This window comes from Zalophus californianus, chromosome 5 (assembly GCF_009762305.2).
Source record: "Zalophus californianus isolate mZalCal1 chromosome 5, mZalCal1.pri.v2, whole genome shotgun sequence".
NCBI classification, from domain to species: Eukaryota; Metazoa; Chordata; class Mammalia; order Carnivora; family Otariidae; genus Zalophus; species Zalophus californianus.
Genome location: NC_045599.1, coordinates 93,866,858 through 93,890,377, shown reverse-complemented (window position 1 = coordinate 93,890,377; position 23,520 = coordinate 93,866,858). Strand labels below are relative to the sequence as shown.

General features: G+C 36.6%; 1 protein-coding gene and 1 pseudogene across 5 annotated transcripts in view; one reads left to right on the top strand and one right to left on the bottom strand.

Moving 5' to 3' along the window:
- RANBP17 (RAN binding protein 17) overlaps positions 1–23,520 on the top strand; it is a 324,861-nt gene that overhangs the window by 230,525 nt on the left and 70,816 nt on the right. For all 5 annotated transcript variants that reach the window (XM_027605977.1, XM_027605978.1, XM_027605976.1 and 2 more), the window contains 4 exons: positions 717–790; positions 1,845–1,925; positions 11,806–11,869; positions 11,960–12,068. In XM_027605977.1, coding sequence (XP_027461778.1) covers positions 717–790; positions 1,845–1,925; positions 11,806–11,869; positions 11,960–12,068 — 328 coding nt within the window. The remainder of the gene's footprint in view (positions 1–716; positions 791–1,844; positions 1,926–11,805; positions 11,870–11,959; positions 12,069–23,520) is intronic.
- On the bottom strand, positions 7,980–8,080 carry LOC113930046 (annotated as a pseudogene).

The following is a 23,520-nucleotide window of genomic DNA, read 5'->3' as shown; positions in this document are numbered from 1 at the left end:
GTGGCATTTTCCCAGTTGAGGTGGGATATGTGTTTATAAGCTCAATGTGGCTTGGGTTGGGACTGAAATGTTGCACCCCAAAGTCTGCAGCCAACACTCCCTAATTGGAAGCTTAGTGGATTCCCAGGCCCTGATGTATTCAGCAGAGAATCTCTGAGCCTGGGATTTCAGTTTCAGCCTGGAAAGTAAGACCTATCTCTGTATTTGGGGGAATTTAATTGAGAGATTTTTGAGGAGAATGTCTATAAATTCTTTAATTTCCTCTTACTTTTGAAATCCTTATTTTTATAACTGACTAACATAATCCTGAATTATTTGATGGTTTGCTGATATCTGGAATAGATAGAAATTTTTTAAATGCCGGAGCCTTTTATTGAGACACTTCATTTTTTAGCCCTTTATATACATATGCCCGTCTTTGAGAAAGGGGTGGTTTACCACTTTGAGAAAAAAAATTATGTGGTGTTCTGGGAACAAAACAAGTACATGAGTGTGGGTGTGTGTTTCAAAATAAGAGAGGTACTTCCTGGAAGAAAAAGAGAGTAAATTATTAAATTATACTTTTTTAAAAAAATCCTTCATTTGCTCTCCCTACCCACTCCCTTCTTCAGTGTGGATGCGACAATGCTTTAAATCTTACATTTGTTCAATTTGAATAGTCTTTTGAAAATATATGTTAATGATAAAGCTTTTAACAGTTAAATGTTTTCATCCAGGTATATGCCCGTATGTCCGAAGTTTTAGGAATAACAGATGACAACCATGTTCTAGAAACATTCATGACGAAAATGTGAGTTCTTTGATTTTTCTTTTGTTGTTGTTGCTTTGAATGTAACAGGTATTTTTACTGTGTTTAAATCTCTTAATAATTTTAGTTTTTTAATAAAAGACCTTTTTAAATTATGCTATAATTCTCAGAATGGTAGCATTGTTCTTAATTGAAACTTAATTTCACATATTTAAAATTCACCATCCAAAAGACATTCTTATCTTTCAAGGTACCCATACAACTGCAGTATGCACCATCAAAACATGGTTTTAAAACGTGTACAGACTTTGATTCTTCAAGTCAGTTGGGCAGCATTTTTGTTTTTAATTAGAATGAAAATACCCAGTTTCAAAGACCAACTGAAGAGATTATTGCAAACTGGAATCATTGGGAGAGGTCTGATTGCCTTAAGACAGGGCATTCATTGATTCCAGCGGGAACCTATGGCTATCGGAGACATACTCATGGAAACTTGCCGTAAATCATCCTTTATAATCTGTTAGCAGAATTAACTAGTTTCTAGTCATGGACATAATTTTGTACATTTAGCCTGAATTTGTATGCCTCCATTTGGCAACCCACTTTTATCTGTGTAACAGGTAGATAGTACTGTGTTGCTTGCAGAGAACAAAGCTACATAAACAGTCATGATCATAAGAAGTGAGTTTTGGAGCCACAAGTTTGATGGTTCCTTTCTTGCTCGTTAACTGTGAGCCTCTGTTTGACTTCCTTTGTAACTCTTGCTGTCATTCCCTAATATGTTTATTTTAGTTACAAACTTGATGTTTCTTCTGTGAAACAGGCAATTTTTTAATTTATAAAACTAAATTTAGAGAATTATGTACCATTCGGAGAACAATGTTCATTATACATTGATTGCATATAATTTTGATTATGCCATTAAAAAGAATAGAATAGAAAATGTTCCCCTGGTATTTAAACCTGTTTTTCAACTTTGTGAGATATTTCTGACTTAGGTGACCTAACTTATGTAAATATATGTGTATTTCCATGTTCTTTCTATACAAGCAAATACCTTACTTACAATTAAAACCATTTTTTTTTTCATATTTAGTGTTACAAATCTTAAATACTGGGGAAGATGCGAGCCCGTGATTTCAAGGACTCTTCAGTTCCTAAATGATCTTTCTGTTGGATATCCTTTTTCCTGTATATCTAGTAATGTATAGAAACACCCTAACACGTGCATTCTGTTGCCCAGGTATTTTCCTTGTTCATAATGTTTGTAACTGTTTTTAATTAAAAAAAAAAAAAACCTTTCATTTAACCTTATCTGTAAAGTATGTTTTTGAAAGATTTATATTAGCTACCAACTATGAACATTTATCCAGAATCACAATTGAATTTATATGGATATATAGATTCCTAACTAGTTAAAGTTATGTTTATATCCATCCAGTTTAATAAATGGATACAGAAGAAAGTATGCAACCATATGTGTTTTAGTCTGTGATTTTTCTTAATTGTCAGGGAGTTCTTGTTTTAAAAGAAAGCATGTTACTAATTTGAAGAAGGTCAAGATGTTCTAAAAATATTACCTTCTAAAAATTGAATTCCTGAGGGTAAATACTATAGCTTCAGTATTCTTCAATTGAAAAGAATATTATTTTGATTAGTTACGAGGCACGAAGGAGTAATAGGAAGAAAATTATATAAGTTTTTTTTACCACTTCTTGGATTATTGCCGCCACGAAATCAACAGCTTATTTACTCTAAAATAAGATTTCCCGTTATCATTAAATGTTTGGGTTTCTATCTTTAGCAGATTTTTTAAATCTAAAACCAGAATCATCCTTTCTTACTATATTATAGTTAATACTATTGTCCTGTTTCTACCAGTGAGAGAGAAGCATGTAGATTGTCTTTTATATGTTAGCTATCAAATATATAGGAGTTATGAAAAATAAGTGTTGGTTTAGTTAACTACCAAGATTAGCTGTTATTTAAATATGAGGACAGCATTCTGAAAATCGGTGGCATTGTATGGAAATTTTTAATGTAGGTTTACTGCAGGAATATGTTTGTATTAGTTAAGTTTAAAATTGTGTTCCTTGGGAAACCATAAAAGATTTCCAAAGTATTAGACACCCACTTTTGTGCTGGAATTTAATATGCAACTTTTTATTGGAAAATAATCGTCCTTGTCTGGCAAAATCCACCATGCAATATTTCTGTTAGTAGGTATAATGTAATAAAGACAGAGAGGGCTATTTATCACTACAAATTTTGAGGATTTCAGGATTCTTTTTATTATTTTAATATATTTCTTTGATATTAAATCAGAAAAATGATAAATTACACCTGTCCAGGCTGTTTTTCCTTTTTACTGGAAAGTGATGTACAACCCAATTCCAGTGGTCATTTTGGCTTTTTAAGATATGTATTTTTTCTTATTAAAAAAAAAACTCAACCTGTATTTTTTTTTAATAATGCTGAAATACTCTTTATTTCTAACATATGAAGTGGTTTATAAGTACTTCCTAGTCTTGCAAACTCTGGCCTTTTCACAGTGAATTACTTTGAGAGCATATTATCTGGAAGGAAGCCGGTGTTATTTTATAGCACGTATCTATTGTTTATATTTACCCTATTTTTTAGGTTGGAATTGAAATCTAATATAAAATTAATTCAATTTGTATTCTTTTTGGAATAATTTGCATAATGCCTAATTTATTTCTATCCACTATTTAAGTAAGATCCTTTTCCTATCACCTTATATCTCTTACATATTCTTTAACCCTAAAATTATAACGGTTTGTTTCATAAGCTGTTTATTGCTTTTGAACACTTCTTTTTGACGTTAATAAAAAAATCATATTTTCAGAAAACTTATTAGATAAAACTTAAAAGCTATAACATTTAAACCAAGGGATACGAATGATTTCAACTTGGGTACATTGATTTATATTTTTTAACAATTATTTCAGGTTTCCATATTTAGAAATATGTATTAGTTCAATTTGATTTCAGTGCTCAGTTATTTGAATTATAAATCATTATGTCCCTTCTAGCTGATCAGTCATGAAATATCTTTGAATTCATTTACATAATGGAATATGTGAGTAGTATGTCTATTTCAGTGCAGTTGCTGGTTACCTAATGCATGTTTTGTTGTTTCCAATCGATTTCCTTATTATAATGTGTTTTTAAATCCTGATTTTTAAAGCAATACATTATATCTGTGTTAAAAATAGGATGGACTCTTCAGCAGTAGAAACAGTTATGCAAGATAAAAATGATCACCAACTGGCCTCTATTAATGGAAATCTGTTTATATATTAATATTCCAAAATATTTGTATTTAAAATATTAGGAAGGAATAACTGAAAAGCGCCTTACTACAAAGTTTTTAAATGTTCCTGATTACTTTCTAATGCATGCCTTCAGATACTTTTCATTTCATTTTTTCTGTTTTTATCTTCTTCAGAGTGAATCCTATTCAGTGTTTGTTTATGGTTCTCAAAGCCAGTCTGGGAACTTTGGTGTTCTTCTATCTGACCACTTGTTTGGAAATTGAAATCACAAAAGATCCTCATTTTTAGGAAGTGCTGAAAAGTCTCGTGTTTACTTGCCTTAAGGTAGTAGTCTCAAACTTTAGTGATGATCAGAATCATTAGAGGGCTTGTTAGAATACAGATTGCTGGACCTCACCCCCAGAGTTGATGTTTTAGGAGGTGTTAGACTGAGGCCTGAGAATTTGCATTTTCAGCAAGTTTCTGGTGATGCTGGTGGCTTAGGGGCCAAACGTGCTTTTTAAGATAATTGGAAAATAGAACTGGATATCCCAAATAAAATCAGGTACCTCTCTATAGGACTTTGTCTTCACTAGGGAAATGCAGACTTGACATTTTTGGAGATAGTGTAGTTCCTCTAAATTATAATGTGTGTGAGGAGGCCATTACATTAAGTCCCCAGATTTTATTTATTTATTTTTTTTAAAGATTTTATTTATTTGACAGAGTGAGACACAGCAAGAGAGGGAACACAAGCAGGGGGAGTGGGAGAGGGAGAAGCAGGCTTCCTGCAGAGCAGGGAGCCCGATGCAGGGCTCGATCCCAGGACCCGGCGGGATCATGACCTGAGCCGGAGGCAGACGCTTAATGACTGAGCCACCCAGGCGCCCCAAGTCCCCAGATATTAACTGGAGAGCCTGTTGCATTTTACCCCAAGGTTTGAAGCTTTCCAAGTTGGTAAGACTACTGTAATTTTAAATCCAGTGGCCTTTTTGAGGGAAAATTTGTTTTCCCATCAGATTCATTACATGGGGCATATATAATACATTTAGCACATACATCTGAGTAACTTTTTAATAAACTCTTTAAATTTCCAAGACCAAATTTCAAGAATTTCAGATTCTAAATAGCTTTATCTAACATGTACAGAGTTGAAATGGCTCTGTCCTGGGCAGCCCTCCACATCCAGGTTTAATACTTGTGGATCCTTTTCCCTCTTTCAAATACTTTCCAATTTTTGTCTAACTGGGAAGGGGGTTTCTGTCTAGTTCTAACTGGGAAAGGGGTGATACTGTTTAAGTGATGGAACAGGGAAGCGGCTGGGGAAACTGGGGAGAGAAGGGTCGTAAACTTATTTTAAGTGTTGAGAAAGAGGGAGGAAAGTGTTACATTTCATCAAGAATTCTGTTTGTTTATTAATCATTATTTCAAGGGTTTTTTTCCCTTGAAAAGTAATTGATCAGTATTTCTACTTAAATTCATTGTTTACTCAAATTTACAGCAACAACATGTCTCACTTTGGGTTTCAGGTAGATAATAATGAGAAAGGAAATTTCATTTTCTGTTGGGCCCTCTGTTGGTAGTTGCCCTTACTACATCGTCTTCAAGAAAACCCAGAATATCTTTAGCTTTTTAAAAACAGACCCCAAACCAGATTCTACACTAATTCGTGAATGTGTCCAAACTCATTTTACCCCGTTGAGACTGTTAACTACAGTTCTTAGGATGAATAACTTCTCCATGTTATTGCAAGACCACCTGTATAATTCGCAGGGCCAGGTACAAAATGAAAATGTGGGGTGCCTTGTTCATAAGTTATCAAATATCAGGGCACCTGGCTGGCCCAGTCAGTGGAGCATGTGACTCTTGATCTCAGGGTTGTAAGTTCGAGCCCTTTGTTGGGTGTAGAGATTATTTAAAAATAAAATCTTTAAAAAAAAAAATTCAAGGGCGCCTAGGTGGCTCAGTCTGTTAAGTGTCTACCTTCAGCTCAGGTCATGATCCCAGGGTCCTGGGATTGAGTCCCGCGTGGGGCTCCGTGCTCCGCAGGGAGCCTGCTTCTCCCTCTGCCCCTCACCCCGCTCATGTTCTCTCAATCTCGCTCTCTCTCTCTCTCTCAAATAAATAAATAAAATCTTAAAAAAAAAATTCAAGACCTCAACAACACAGCATTGAAGCAAGCACAGGCCCTTCTAAGCATAGAAGAACCCTGTGCAAGTGCATAGCATGGACATCTATGAAGCTGGCTCAAGTTCTTTGTTAAAGAAATAATTCCCTCCATTTGGCTTCTCACTAGCCCTCTAAGACTTTGAGACTATCTCCTTAGTTCCTGTACACCAGGATTTGGTGAATATAATTCCTACCCACATGCATCATGAATCTATTTATCTGTCAGTAGCTTCTCTCAATTGTTCGCATTTTTACAAGCCAAAAAGTCTGCTTCCTATTCAGGCTGCTTGGTCACCGTGATGCTTTTCTTTTTCAACCCCAAACCTCTTCCAGTTTCATTTGTCTTTTCATGCTTGCTTTTTGTTGTTGTGTTAGTACAATACCCAGAACTGCATCCTTTTAGATTTAACACTAAGAGTAAAATAATTTAATTCCATATTCATCCTAATAATTTATATTACTGGCCTCTTTCAAGTCAGCAAATACTAATTAAGCATTTTCTAAGTACAGAGCAAAAAACAAATGAGACACAGGCTCTGCCCTCACAGATTTTAAATTCTAACAGGATTGATCCTGATTCCAGACCGCCTGCCTTTCACGTATTTTTCCTAAGAGCTCAAAGTCCATTGTTTTAGTAACATAGTTTCTTTTTCTTTTTAAAATTTAACTCAAATAAATTATATGCTAATTGTCTGAAAGTCTGTGCACTTAAAAATAATGTGGATATGTGACATTTTGATATGGTAGTTTTGAGGGAGCTCTTTTTAGGGTCATTTAGATGTAGCTTATATAGAAACCATTAAGTATACAAGTAATGTGCAAGCCAGACCTTCTTACCCTCTCACTGATCTTCCCACCACTGGGGTGTGAATCCTGAATTAGGTGGGGGTCAGGAAAGAGTTGGGGGTGAGAGATGAAACCAAGGTGTAGAATGAAATAAGGGTGAGGGATGGAAGTACAATTGGGTATGTCTGTTACAGGAAATACTTAGTAGTAACCAGTAGTAATTCTGCTTTTGTGAAACAGAATTAAAATGAATTGCTTTATTTCAGTGAATACCACCATCTCCAGATGGTTTTGAGAATGTTAAATAAAACTAGTTTCAGCATATATCCCTCAGGCGTACTTCTATTAACATTTCTCATCAAAAGAAATGTTGATTTATTTCTGTTTTCTGTCTCTATTATCCATGGAAAAGTCATCCCATAATTTATCTGCTCCATTTGTTTTTATACTAGAATCAAGTGTGAGAATCCTCTCTACCCACTTATTCAAACCATCACCCAGTTCTTTAGATTCTTGCTTCACAAGATTACCTTCCTCGAGTATTATTGTGATCTGATCATTTCTCGTGCCAAAAGCCCAGAATCGCTTCCGCTTGCTTCTCGGGTCAAAGTAAAATTATTGATTAGAACTTGAGTCCTTTAACAGTACTTGACTTACTGAGTTCTCATAACTAATTTCCTGATCCACCACTCAACCACAATTTGTACTTTATGCTCAGGCCAGGGAAATTTATTTTACCTTCCGCTTGACACCCTTCATTGTCTTTCACTGAATCACCACATATGCTATTCTTTTCATTTGACCCATTGCAACTCAATTAGGTCTCTCTTAAATTTTCGGGTCTTGCTAAAGACTTAGTGAAGCTGTACCAAAGCAGTTGTGATCCTTTGTCATGGTATTAACTGAAAGAACAAAAACAAATCATTTAGTTTCTCGGAGGCTCAGTTACTTCATCTGTAGAAAGGGAATATTATCTATCTCTTGGGATTTTGTAAGGATTAAATAAAATAATAAATATGTAACAATACATCTTTGCACAGCAGCCATGCTAACCTTCTCTGTATCATTCCAGTTTTCACCTATGTGCTGCCGAAGCCAGCACTGTAACAATACATCTGTTTATCTAATAAAATAGGGCGCCTGGCACTACTGACCCTGTCACATAGGAGGTACTCACGGAATATTAACTCCTTTCATTTTCGTTCCTATCATCTTTATTTTTCTTAATGTTCCTGAACACCTAGTTCTTATCTATATATCTGAGGGTGAATATCATATAGCTTAGTATTGGCTAGGCCCTTCTTTTACTTTGTAAGTTATTAGAGATTAGGAGTCTTTTTTTTCCTCTTCTCTTGTTTCAAAATTTCGCATAGTGGGCATTTGAATTAACGTTACCCCTTTTGTTAATTGACAAAGCCTTAACTTGTATTCCTTATAAGTAATTATTAGTATTCCTTAAGATGCTTCATTTTGGTTAGACGTATTTGGATGTTTTTAGGTTAGTGGGGTTTATGGACGTAATCTCAATTTTGAAATAACAACACTAATATTTCAGTCATTGTACTTTGTACCTATCATCCGTACCTATCATTCCAACACGTCATTTTCTTATCTATGAACTTTCTTCTATCGTCAGGATCTAATTCTGTCTGCAAAAGCTATTTGTAAACATGTATGGTTTTTCAGTAATTGCCTAGATCACTGTATCATCTACGTCTGGTGCTTAGTGGATATCATATGCCTAATATACCACTCCTTTTGATTCTAAAACAAATTACTTCACATTTTAACACTTCTGTAAATAAGATATACATAAATACCACAATTGATGGTATTTTAAAACACCTTTCTTAGCACATACAATAATGATGTCTGTTATAACCAGTGGCATTTTAGGTTTGATGAAATGTTGTAGATACTCAGTAAAGACTAGATACCATGAATTGAAGTCATACTTGGTCCTGCTATATGCCCATCAGCTACTAAAGTGTGTAGTACTCCTGTAACCGAAGAAACCAGTTCATTCTCAATTTGGTTTTCCCCTTCAAAGGTAAAAATTTTCAAAATTTTCAAAATTTTCCATCTGTAACATACACCATTTGTCTTGACTTTTTCTTTCCTTTCTTCATTTGCCATGTTAGCTATCAATAAGACCATGTTCACCTTCCTCGGTATTTTCATAACCACATGGATACAGACAGGAATTTCCTAGGAATTTTGTTTAGTGTGTTAATATCAGCCAGGCTATGGAGTTTGCTCTGTCCTGGGTGTGGTGAAGGCTCATTAATGATGGTGCCTCCTAAAAGAACAGTTTCCCTGTCTTTTCTGGGACCCAGTTCCAGTTTCTCTTAATGTCTCAAAAAAAACTAGTGATCTCTATAAAATCACTGGCCTCTTCAAAATCAAATGGATATGATGTAACCTAGTGAAAAGAGCTTATAGTATAGAGTCAGACAGATGTGGATTTGAATCTTAGCCCTACCATTTACATGTTCCAAGAGTGACCTTCACTAAATTCTCTTACTCACTACTCTAGGCTCCTGCTACTGGTGCTGTTAGCCACCATTACTGTGTTCACTGAGGAGCTGGTCCAGACAAGCCTCCGAAATCTAGCCTAGTCCTGCCATGCAACTAAAATGCTGCCACCCAACGGAAATGGTGCATCTTCTAAGAATTCGAGTCTCTTAGAGAAGAACAAGATGAAAGTAAAAAGATCATAAAGATGATATATCCATTTGCCTTTTTAAGAAAACATTACAAACTCTCTTAAGGGCCGTAATAGCTTTGAGTTGAATTCCTATAAGGGAATATAAATAATCAGATGAATTCTTATTTTTTTCTTTATTGAAAAAAGGAAAAATTTATTCTTAATCATTTTTTTTTTTTTTTGCTTTAGAATGTAATTAAAAGGCAGTGAGGCTGGCCTTGATACAAAGTGCACAGATGCAGTTCTACAGAAAATGTGTCTTTGGCAGATGAGATTCTTCCTGTGAATGTTCTCTTTATTGCTACCATAAATATTCTATTGTCAAAACATGACTTGCTGTTTATTAGTAGCACTGACAGGAAGATTCCTATTAATGGCAGCATTCTTATTACCCATAGACCCTGTCACTTTTAACTTTGCAATTCCAAGAGAATTGTATTTGGTGTTTACTTAAGATATTTCTTAGTTTATTGATCCCCACCCCTGTTTAAATGAGTGAAGGTTGAGTGGCAGTTCTTCTGCTCAGTGGTTTATACTGGGGGAAAAAATCATCAAATCTCATCTTTGTACGCAGGGAAAAACCTCCCGCCTATCAGCCCTGATCTTGTTCCCCTTCAGCCTGCCAGAAAAACACAGTGCATTGAGCACCCACTGAGAGCATGTGCATGAGCAAAATGCATAGGTGTGGCCCCTGCCCTTAGAAAGCTTACAGCCTTAATATGGGGGTGAGCCAAATACACATGCTTAACATGCAACTGGAATTGTTGCTTTAGAGTCAGAGGGACTTGAATCTGAATTATACTGCTTGTCTTTTGGAAAGTTTTATTGAATTTGTTTGAATTTGTTTCCTCATCAGAAAAACAGAAGTGATACTGCCTGTCCCCTGGGCTTGTGAGAATTAACCCTGCAAGTAGCAAACATCTGTACATGTTAATTCTCTGCATCTTTGTGTCTTCCTCCCTGACTTATAATTGGCAAAGACATTTGCCTCATCTGATCCTCACAACAATCCTGTAAGATAGCTTGGGTATCACCCTCATTTGTTGGAGAGGGAAACTAAGGCCCAGAGTAGCTGAGTATGGTACTCATACTCATCCAGCTGATTGAATGGTGTAGTCAAGCCAGAAGCCCTGCTTTTCTGACTCGTGTTCAATGTTTTTTCCTGCTCTTTTACACCGACACCTGAATGACTAAGTAAGAGAAGAGGGTGTTTGTATGCTCAATAGATGTTCTTAGCAACACATCAGCCCTTCTTTGATGGCAGCATTAACGAGAAATTATTTAGGTCTTGTGCTAATGTTTATGATTTCTCAACTTTATTCTCATTCTGAATTGAACTGTTCAGGTGGTAATGTGGTACACTAGAAAGAACATGGCCTCTGTAGTCAAACCTCAGTTCAAATCTCAACACTGTCAGTCCATAGCTGTGTAATCTTGGGTAAGTAACTTAATTTCTCTGAACTTTGGTTTTTTTAATCTGTGGATTAGAAAAAATAATATTTAACAGGGTAATTGTGAAGATTAGGTGAATGAACAAATATGAAATGTCTTAAGCCTGGTAGGTACTTGAGAAATATTAGGTCATTTAAACCTGTCCTTCAACACTTGATGACATGCAGTCGGCTACGTCTTTCTAACTGTATTCTGATCTTCATCTAAAGCAGAATTTCCTTAGATTTCTACTAACTGGGCTCATTGTTTCTTAGACTTGAATAATTTTCTCTTTCTGGATACTCTATTATGAGTCTTTTATAATTATTTTTTATGAAATAATATTAAGTGAAAAGAAGTTCTCGAGTTATATCCAAAATGTAAAAAGGGTCAGTTTTAATTTTCTACTATCAAGGCTTTAATAGTAAAGAAGTTTTTGTCTTAATTATAAAATTCATTTTTCCTTTCCATAACGAGAATATGTATAAGATAGGAAAAGTAATTGCACTGGTTAATAATGGATTATCATTCTTAACAGAATGAAAGACACTTCTGTAGGAATACTCTTTAGAAATAATATCGATTCTTCATAAATAGAAATTGATGCCATTATAGTTCAGGGTTATTTTGTGATTTCTTATCTATTGAAAAGACAATTATATTTCCCCAGATTCCTTAACTTCTTTTACCTATATCCTTTTAAAAAAACTTGTGAAGATAGATGCCGTGAAGTTTATGCTAAAAAACCACACGGTAAGTCATTTCTTTTCATTCATGACTAGAATTTTCTGGATAGTTTAGGTAAAGCATTAGTAACTTTGGATGCTCTTCTGCTTTCATTAGAGTGAACACTTTCCCTTCCTTGGAATCAGTGACAGTTACAGTCTCAGTGACTTCAGGTGCCGAACCACTTTCTACACTGCCCTCACTCGCCTTCTGATGGTAGATCTAGGTAAGGTGAAGACTTGATTCTTAACTTGATTAATAAGGGTTCAACAATATACTTGTGCAGTTAAAGGAGCAGACTACTAGTGAGTACTATATTTAAGTTACTAGAATTTGCCATCTTTGACAGTGTTCTACAACTCCCTATGATTTGGGCATCAGAGCCAAAAGACAAATCTTTGTACTTAAGGTGGTATTTTTCACTTCGAATAGAACCTGCATTAATTCTTTCCCTCAGGATTTGTTTTCTGGGTATCCTTTGATCCATTAATTTTACTGCTATGAATCTAGGAGTAGTCTTAAATACAGAAAAGCTTTACACACAAAGATTTTCTTTGTAATGACATTTAATCTAGAGAGAAACTGGAAGTGATATAAATATCCAGCAATAGGGAATTGTAAAGTTAAAGCACATCTACTTACTTGATGGAGTAGTCTGTTGTCATTAAAATCAGGATTTGAGGGCAGTACAATACATGACATTTTATAATATTAAGTGAAAAAGCTAGCTGTTAAACTGCAAATGATATGAGCATGCCTGGGGTGTGGGTGGGGAATGCATCCAAAAAAGACTTAAATGAAATTATTTAAAAATGTTAAATGTTGTTTTGTGGTAGTGACTTTTTCTCACTTTTGATTATTTGAAATTTTCTTAAGGGGGTACTTTTATAATGGGAAAAAATATAACTTCTTTAAAATTTTTTTCCAGTGAAAAGCTGAAGTTAGCTAGACATATCCACAAGTAGACAGTACCTGAGGATGGGCACTTAAGCCTCTTTGTGGTGACTATATTATGCTGGGTTCCCATTTTCCCCCCATGTTTGAATACTGCAGGTTAAATTAATCAGTTTATAGACACAAGAAAGAGTTCAATCAATGATGATATCATCCTTAGAGAATATAATACTGATGATACTTTTTTCATCCTTTCTCTTGCAATGTATTGATTGATCCATCAACTTAAATATGAATTTTTTAAAAACATGATCATACAAAAGGAAAAAGGATAATTTTCTTTTGCACATAAAAGACATTGCTCCTTGTAATAGAAAGGTGACTAAACCATCCTCTGTTCCACATCTGTATTATTTTCATGCATTTCAACAGAATAAATTACCAGAGAGACAAACAGCCAAAAGTTGAGAGAAATGCATCTAGAATGATTAAGGAGCTTGGTGGGATTGATTTCTAAAGAAAGATTAAAAGAACCATGTATGTATAACTTGGCTAAGTGACAACTAGGGCTTGAGGCAAAGAGAACTGTCTATAAATATTTGAAGAGTGTAAACCAGGCATGCAAAACCCAATCATCTGCTACCTTAGGCAAGTGGGAGATCTGAGTGACAGCTTTGCATACTGCACCCTGGTCTGTATTACCTCTTGGCTGCTGCAGTGGAGAGAAGAGGAGTGGCCTGACTCTTTGTCCTCAGTAATCACTGAGAGAACACACTGTGCTGGGAGCTCTGAGGCCAGGACAGAAACCAGCCAGGCATCCAGGCCCCTGCCCTCAAGAAGCTTGACCTCTTGCTTTCCTCCCAGTTGTCCAAGCATTAAAGAAGAGTTGTCTAGACCTTTGTCTAGACTGAATTTATTTCCTAAAGCCTTAAAAATGCTCCTTAAATGACCCTGTCATCTCAGACAGTGAAAGAAGTGGGGAGACCAAAGTTAAAGAGAACTAAATGGAGGAGATTTCCTAGAAATAGGTTCATGTCACACACATTTTCAGGACCTGGAAATGGAGTGGGTCAAGATCCTTTCTCATATAGTCATCATAGACAAAAGAACCTTCCATAAATCCATGGTAGCTTAAACAACAGGACAGCACTACCAGTATTCACAGCACGCCCGCACTTACCATTGTGGTGATAACTGAGAGTCATGATGGTGCCCAGAAAGACCCTGCATTACACGCTGCCACTTTGAAGACTACTTTTATTTAGTATCGCTTAATGTAAACTATGAGGTATGAGAAGCCCAAGTAAAATATATAAATTTGAATAACTGAAAAAGGATTTTCCTAGGTTTCTCAGGGTTTAGATTCCTTTGAATTACTTAACCCATAACAATATATAGTGTAAATTTTTTTAGTTCACAGTTTTTCAAAATGGTAAATACCCACTGTGTTGCAAACACGTTTTAGGTAGCTTGGGAGAAGTAGAAACTGACTATGTGGAAGTGCCTGGTACGTGGTAGGCGCTCAGTACAAGGAAATTGAATCTGGGTATAGATAAAAACAATGGCAACTACAGTCATGAAACTTTAACATTGTTCGAAAAGAAAGTCATTATTTGTTAGTGGTTTTCACTTTTTGAAATACTTAAATGTATATTATAAGCATCAAGGGACGATTTGTGGTATATATTAGCAGAGCTTCTATTCCTTGTTAAGAACCAGAGTTGCTCTTCTTCCCAAAATACATTGAGCTCCTTCAGGGCATGGACTTTGCCTTTTTCATGTTTTCTAGCACTGATCTCCTATTGCTACATTGTAGTTGCTCAGTAAATATTTAGTGAATGAATGACACATAAGTATATTGCAACCAAGATGCCATCATCATGGTTCCTGGAATCAGCAATTCCTTCCAGGTTCTTTCTGGGAGTAGCTTTGATCATTGACCTCTCCAAGACAAAACAAATCAAGTGGCTGACTACTTTCACAAGTGATCAGCTACACTTGGCCCCTCTTGTGCTCGATTAATCGCCTGTTGCTCTCTGTTCAAAGTGTTATTACTTTATAGATGATCATTTGTTGAGTGTTGCTGAACACAGTTTTATTATTTGAAGCCTTGTCTCACAAACTAGGTTGACTGGAACGTAGCTGCCAGAGTTCCTGTATGTGTGGCTTTATAGTTTTCTATTGTGTATTCACTGTCATGGAAACAAAGAAAAAAAAAGATGGTGCTATTGTCAAAAGAAGCACAGATCCATGTATCAAATGAAAGAGGTAAAAATATTAGGTAATGAGAATTCTTCTCAAAGAAAAATTAGAGAAGAACTTCTTATATCACTGACTTTTTTTTTTTAAATCAAATAGAAAAAACACCCGAGCAACCTGCCTGTGAAGCATGAGATGTAATTCTTGGACTGAAATATAAAGCATATTCTAATCGAATCCAACAAACTAAACTGAGTATGTTGTATATGAGCCATACCTGCACATTGGGGTGATTAGAAAAGGGGAAAGAAATTGGGTGTCACATTAATTGGTGTTTACTTTGAAATGCATTTTGGTTTCTAGTCAATTATTTGTACTTTGAATGAATTTAATTAGATGCTATGTGCCCCAGGTTGTATTTCAGATGAAAATGGGGGTTTTTTGGCAATAAACTGTTGTACCATTTTATCAAATTGCTCCTTGGCTACACTAGATGAAATGTTCGCTTGTATAAAGAACAGAATTGAAAGCATTTCATCATCAGAATAATGGTATTTAATGTTGGCAATGTATTTCTGTATTCTAAGAAATTATAAAAATTAATGCAAAAACTCTCTTCACAACATAACATACATACAGAAGAAAATGGGTGGCCTTCCATATGTGCACGCATGTTAGCCCTTCCAAGAATCACTTAAAGTTCCCTAGGTTATTTTTAAATTAACTTTGTCAATCTAATAAACTAAAAGAAAGATAATATTACCCAAGCCAGTAAATGGAGACCCTCCAGGGAGCTGTTCAGTATAAAATACTTGAATAAATAAAACCTTCTATTTTGTTTAATTTGAATAGAGGTGAATTCAGTTGACAAATATTGGAGAAGGGAAGTGTGGAAAAGAACTACAACAACGCTCTTTGTTTTGTGGAATACTGAATATTATTCATTGCAAATTAAGTTTTTACCAACCACAAACTTAGAATTACTCAGTGTCACTAAAATTGTTTTTCCTTGGTGTCACTAACAGTTGCTTTTCTCGGCCTTTTTATGATTGAACCTTATCTTGAACTACTCAGATGAGAAGCATGTTGCTAGGATCTGAGTGAGCAGTGTTTTCCTCAGATACTCAGACTCTAAGAAAAAGTCCTATCTTGTAATGATCAAGGGACTGTTAATATTAAAATGTTATTTATAGACATTAAGAGATATTTTCTCTTTAGGGAGGAGCGTGCTATAATATTCACCTACCTTTGTGGCTTTTAATAGATAATTGGCACCTGAAGATATCCCTAGCTTAAATTTGAGGAATTTTAAATAAAAAGTAAATGACTTGAATAAAAAGGGAAGAGTATTATAGAAATAGCTACTAATGGTAAAAGTAAAAATATACAGAGGAAAGAAACTTTCCTTTTCTTTATTAATAACAACTAACATTTGTTTATAAATTTATAGTCTGCAAACCACTCTCACATTATTCTGTTTGATCCTCACAACAGCCCACGTGAAATAGGTATTATTGCATTGCTTATCTGTTAGAAAGATGAGGTTCAGAGAGACTACATGACTTGCCCAAGGTCAGTCATATAACCTGTAGCCCTGTGACCACACATTCACTTGTACTACACTGTTACTTCACCTTTTTATATTCTCAATCAATTAGGAAAGGTAACTTTTTCTTTTTTCATCTTTATTTGAACTGTTTGGACTGAATGATTGATTTGAGGCTTGAGGGCAGTGAGAAGAAGGGAGAAGGGATTACTTTCCAAGCTTCTATCAAATAACCAGATAGATTCATGTTTATTATTTGCCCTATATAGGTATATAATGGTTCTCTGGTCAGTGAAAGTCAAATGTAGTTTTTTAAAATTTGTCCTCATGTCCTAATAATTGGCCAAAGCATATTTATCCTCATGGATAAAAAGAAACAGAGGTAGATGTCCCAGAAGGGTTTAGCAAGTGAGAAGCTTGATCAGAAATAACTAATGTTCTGATAGGAAGAATACATCAATATATCACCTGTGTCCATGACTTGGCAGAGACTATCTGGAAAATAGACATGGGGGGCGGGGGGACTGGGCAATAAGGGGTAAAGAAGCAGCTGGAAATACTTAGAATCTATAATGAGATAATTAAGACTAATTAGCCGGCCCTGTAGGCAGAAAGCAGCCCATTAAGTCCAGATCCAGTTTTAATAACTTACCTGGTTTTGAGGGTAGAGAGTCCAGAGCACCTCAGGGAATGAGATGCTTCAGGGATGAAACTTTTAGGGTAGGTTTCCTAGAAAAGGAGTACAAGGGTCTGCAATGGGCTTTGTATTTTTCTTTTGAGAACTATAATAAACATTCTGGTTCCCTAGGGAGAGGAATTAAAGGGAGCCTCAATTTTCTCATCTATGAAATGGAGATGTCTAACTTAAAGAATTGTTATGTGCTTTAAATAAGATAAAGAGGTGTGAAAAGGCCTGGGACAATTCCTATCACAAAACAAGTACTCAGTATATATTAGTTAAGACAGAAATATTTATTGGATGTACAATCAGGGGCACTGACTGACACCAGGACCTCAAAATGAGGCAAGTTCAGTACCTTTAATGCAGTTACTCTGCCTTCAGCACTTGGGCTATTATTTTCCTACAGAAGCAGGAGCTGATGACACTTCCTGACAGGTCCTACAATAGCCTGCCCTCCCTGAAGCCGCAGTCCTATCACAGCCAGCTACACCTCCTAGGCTGTGTAGGGGGAAACTGAAAGGAAAACTAAATTTGGGCCCAAGTTAGCTCTGGCTAGGCACCTTTCTCAAGACTTAATTCTAATAGAACTGGAGAAGTGCTATCCTAATGAAGCACTGGGGAACAGCAGATGATGTGGGCTTAGGCCTGCAAAAGTCACTGGCTCTTTTGATAGGACCCACTGATGCTTGGTTTTAAATAGATTATTTTCCTCACTCATCTGCCTCTGTGTCTCCTTATTTAGCTCCCCTCTTAATTCTCCGTGTTTGGAACAGAGAGCTTCAGAACATTAGATCTGACCTTTACTAAGGTCAGATCTAATTACTAATTACTAATATTAGTTTCCTATTACTCCCATTACAAATTACTGCAAATTGAATGGCTTAAATATTACAGATTTATTATTTTACAGTTCTGGAGGTCAGAAGTCCAAAATGGATCTCAGTGGGCTAAAATCAAGGTGTCAGCAAGGCAGCGGTCCTTTCTGGGGCTCTGCAGAAGAATCTGTTCCCTTGCCTTTTGCAGCTTAGATGCCACCTGCTTTCCTTGGCTCATGGCCCCCTTTCTTGAGCAACATCTGGTCAAGGCCTTTTACTTGTCATCTCTCTGGTTTTCCCTATCTACTTTTCTCTAACACTTTCAAGGACCTTTGTGATTACCTTGGACCTATCTGGATAACCCAGAATAATCTTCTATTTTGAAGATGATTAACAACCTCAGTTCCCCTTTGCTTATAACCTAACATTCACAGATTCCAAGGATTAGCACATGGGCATCTTCGAGGGACCGTTATCCAGCCTACCCTACTAACCGGTCACTAATACCGAAGTATTTTACACAGTAGTTACCATATAATAAATCCTCAGTAACCGTTGGCCACCATGATTTATTATTATCATAATTATCTGTTCTATTAACTTCTCCTTGACTGCTGCCCCAGATCCCCAGTAATCCAACCTGTTTGCATTTGAATTTGAGGAAATGAGAAGTTTCACTGTTCGGCATACTTTTAAAGGTGTAGAGAATTTTGTTGATGGTGGTTTTTGTCGTTTGGGGTTGGGTTTTTTATTTTTATTTATTTATTTATTTATTGAGATTCACATGCCATAAAATTCACCCTGTTAAAGTATAAGTTCAGTGGTATTTAGTACATTCAGAATATTCACAGGGCTATACAACCATCACCATTATCTAATTCCAGAGTATTTTCATCACCCCAGAAAGAAATCCTGTATCTTAAAGTAGTCATTCCTTATTTCCCCTGCCCCTGGCTCCTGGTAACCACTGACCTGCTTTCTGTCTCTGTGAATATGCCCATTCTAGAAATTTCATATAAATGAACTCATGTAATATGTGGCCCTTGTGTCTGTCTTCTTTCACGTAGCATAATGTTTTCAAGGCTTATTCATAGTTTAGCATGTCTTGGTACTTCGTTCATTTTTACGGCTAACATTCCATTGTATGACTATACCACATTTTGTTTGAACAGTTGGGTTTTCACCTTTTGGCTGTTATGATAATGCTGGTATGAACATCTGTATGTAAGTTTTTGTGTGAACATACCCTTTGAATTCTCTCAGGGTGTATACCTAGGAGTAAAATTGGTTAATCAAACGGCAATTCTCTGTTTAACTTTCTGATTAATTGCCAAACTGTTTTCTACAGTGGCTGCATCATATGCTATTGGCTACACCATTTTACTTTCCCACCACTCAGGGTCTTAAATTATATAAAATAACAAGTGAAACGTTTTAAAAATAACATATCTGAGAGTCAATATACTAAAAAGGTTACTGTCAGTATTTTATTTTATTTTTTAAGATTTTATTTATTTATTTGACACACGGGGTGGGGAGAGCAAGCACAAGCAGGGGGAGCAGCAGAGGGAGAGGGAGAAGCAGACTCCCCGCTGAGCAAGGAGCCCAATGTGGGGCTTGATCCCAGGACCCTGAGATCATGACCTGAACTGAACGCAGAGGCTTAACTGACTGAGCCACCCAGGTGCCTCTCTGTTAGTATTTTAATGTGACTTCTCTGAAGGAAAAAAAAATTGAAACTCCTAAAATGAATAACTTTCTGTTGAATCAGATCCTCAGAAATCCAGTAGAGGGGATTAGATTTGGGTTTTACCGAAAAGCTGAAGAATTTATCATTTTTATTATGCATAACTGAGAACTTAAACAATGTTATGTTATTATTTTTCCTGATGCCAATGAAAATATTCATCTGTAAATTGGCACTTCACCTTCAAATCATACTGGCTTCTGGGCTCTGGTCAGAAAAAAAATGAGCAGCTTCAATTATTATTCATAAAATGATCACATATACATTTGGCGTATTAAATATATGACTGCATACTTGAATATGAAGTTGTAAAAGAGTGAACTTGTGTTTTCCTCCTTTCCTGTCAGAAGCAGTAATTGATACCTCTAAGAGTAATACAAATAACGAAAAAAACTCTAATAAATGTTGTATAGAGTTTGTTTGCATGACATAAACAAAAATGACCAGTTTTCCAGCTTAGATAATACAACGTATCACCTTGCGATAAGAGAGGTACAGTGCTAACTGAAACATAAAACATTTTTGTGGAAATAATGCGCCAGTGTATCATATTTGCCTATCTTAAACTCAAATGATTGTTGAGGAATCCCTTTCTCCCTACCAGAACCAATCTGATTGTTCTTCACCCTCTTCTTTTCTTTTTTTTTTTTAAGATTTTATTTATTTATTTGACAGAGAGAGAGCAAGAGCAGTAACACAAGCAAGCAGAGGGAGAGGGAAACGCAGGCTCCCCTCAGAGCAGGGAGGCCGATGCGGGGCTCGATCCCAGGACCCTGGGATCATGACCTGAGCCAAAGGCAGCTGCTTAACCGACTGAGCCACCCAGGCGCCCCTCTTCACCCTCTTCTAACTTCATGCAGCTCTAAACTCAAAATTCTGTAACCCTGACTTCAGTGCCTACCTCTGATACCTTCCACCCCTGTAGAGACAGGGGAAAGAACATGAGCTGGAGGTAAAGCCAATGGAATTGGGGATCCAAGTCCACTGACATTTACCAGCCCAAGGTTGTTGGGCAAACCATTTAACCCCTTTGAGCCTCTCTGTTCGCATGTAAAATGAAGGAAATCATCATACAACTCCATAGGATTGTTGGGGCCGTTAATGATTTGCAGCAGTGCTTGGAACCTAGGAATAGCTACATTGGTGTCTGTTAAGTAAATCAAGTATTAAACTCATTGCCTTCACATAATAAGCACTCAGGAAATAACTACTGTTCTGTTATTCAGTCACTACACAACTATTTTTGAATGCCAGACCCTATTCTAGGCACTGGGGATGTAGTCATGATCTAAACAGATGAAATTCCTGCATCAAGGAGCTTACATTCTATTAGGGAAGACCATGAATACATATGTGAATATACAGCACGGTCACAGTAAGTCCCATAAGAAAAATAAAGTAGATTATGGGAGCGGAAAGTGGGTGGGGGTCGGGGCGAGTTTTACAGTAATGTTTTAGGTAGAGAGGTCAGGGAAGGCCTCTCTGAGGATATGACATTAAAGTAGAATTGCTGTTCATATTCCTTTCTTTAGTATTTGCTCTTTGACTTCTCCCTGCACATGTTGGTGGCTTGTCTTCTGTGCCTTGATTTTCCCACACCTCAAACTTTGAGGAAAGAGATGAGTCAGAAAGTTTTTGATCTCTGGCTCCGTGTATTAAGTGAAGGGTTGAATGGTAAAGTCCTGAATTTATCTTTGTTCTGATTAAATATCTTTATCTTGGGAAAGCTTTGCTCCCAAAGGAAGGGTATTGGGGGACAACCTGGTGGTCACACTTTATCTGACCACCGTAATCACCTCTCTAGGTCCATATAAAGCTTAAAACAACAAAAATGTTAATGGCTCTCGTTTATCCAAAACCAGAATGCTAACAAGTAGCAGAGCCAGGATTGAGCTTAGAACCTTCAAAGCATCCACTCTTTTCTGTACCCTTATCTGCCTACAGTGATTGTTACCACTGTTCTCATTAATAATTCCATATTTAGAAGATACTTTATCTTAGGAGAGTCAGAATACATCGTTTATAATGTGTATATATATTATATATTTAAGGATTTGATAATGTCTGCTTCAATTAGCATAATACATAATTATGTATTATTCATATCAGGTATTCAGAAAATAAGGGATTTTTAAAATTCACCTTTATTTTCATTCAAATACAGTATTTCCCTAATACATGCCAGGCACTGTTCTAGGTGCCAGTACTATAATGCTAGCACCACCCTACTATTTATTGAGCATCTTCTGTTTTTCATGTGTTAGAACATTAAATATTCACAAAGATAGGTATTTTTATTCTTATTTTGTAGATGAGAAAACTGAGACTCAGGGTAATTAGTGAATATCCGAAGTTAAACAGTAAGGGGCGGAGCCAGACACTGGTTCTGTTTATTGCTGAGCTTTACCTGCCTACATCATTCTCCTTCACTGAGAAATGCAAAGATGCAGTCTCAGCTCTCCAGAAGGAAAGCCAAAGATACTGTCAGTGTGGGCTGGCAGATCTAATAATTTACATACGCACATTATAAATTTTATTTTATTTAATCCCCACAGTAACCCTCATCAAATGGTGGTGGTGGTGGAATGATGTTAGGCATTATTATTAGTGTTATTAGCTATATGCCTAAATATCTACAAATTCGAGGCAGACTGATCAATGTTACCTATTGTCAAGAGTAGACAAAATGCTGTGGCATCTCACAGGGAGAAGGGGGATTGCTTGTGGTGGGGCCTTAGGGAGTACTTGCAGGCGAGCTTAGCTCAGATTGGGAGAGCTGCTGTTTTACCTGGGCTTGGAAAAGGAAGACCTTCTGTAAAGGCCTCTAATGTTATCACCAGCTGACAGAGGATGTAGCTAAGAGAGCTTGGTTGCATAGGCAGTTGACAGAGCAGGGATTATAATCTGGTCTGCTTTACCCTTCACTTGGAGATCTGACCCTTGTTTAGAACAGCATACCAGGAAAGTCTCATTGACCTTTTGATATCTCTTTGTGAACAAAGCTAAGTCCTTGATTCTTTTGGACTCTGGAAACAAAGTGCATAAGGTTAAAGGGGAAAGAGAAGTAACAAAAGATGAGGGTCAGCCAGATCAGCCACTCCATAAGAGGCTAAAGATCCTGATTGTGCCACTGACCTTCTGTGTTATCTGTAGAATGATGTACAGACCAGTGTTTCTCAAATATTTGCATACATCTGAATCACCTGGAGGGCTTCTTAAAACAAATTTCTAGACCCCCACCCCCAGGGTCTCTGATTCAGTAGCTCTGGGATGGAACCCAGGAATTTAAAAGAAACACCTTGGGGTGCCTGGGTGGCTCAGTCGGTTAAAGTGTCTGCCTTCAGCTCAGGTCGTGATCCCAGGGGTCCTGGGACCGAGCCTCACATCAGTCTTCATCCTTTTAAAAAACTTAAAGAAAAGAAACCCCTTGGGACGCCTGGGTGGCTCAGTTGGTTGAGCATCCAACTCTTGATTTTGGCTCAGCTCATGATCTTGGGGTCATGAGATGGAGCACTGCATCGGGATCCACATACTCAGTGTGGAGTCTGCTTGAGATTCTCTCCCTCTCCCTCTGCCCCTCCCCCTGCTCACGCTCTATAAATAAATAAATAAATAAACAAACAAAAATCTTTAAAAAAAAAGAAACCCATTATGAAAAGAATACTATATAACTTGTCAGTTGTGTAGCCAGGGTATGGAAGCAACCTGAGTGTCTATGGATAAGGAAGATGTGGTGTACGTACACACACACACACGCACGCACGCACGCACACAATGAAATATTACATAGCCATA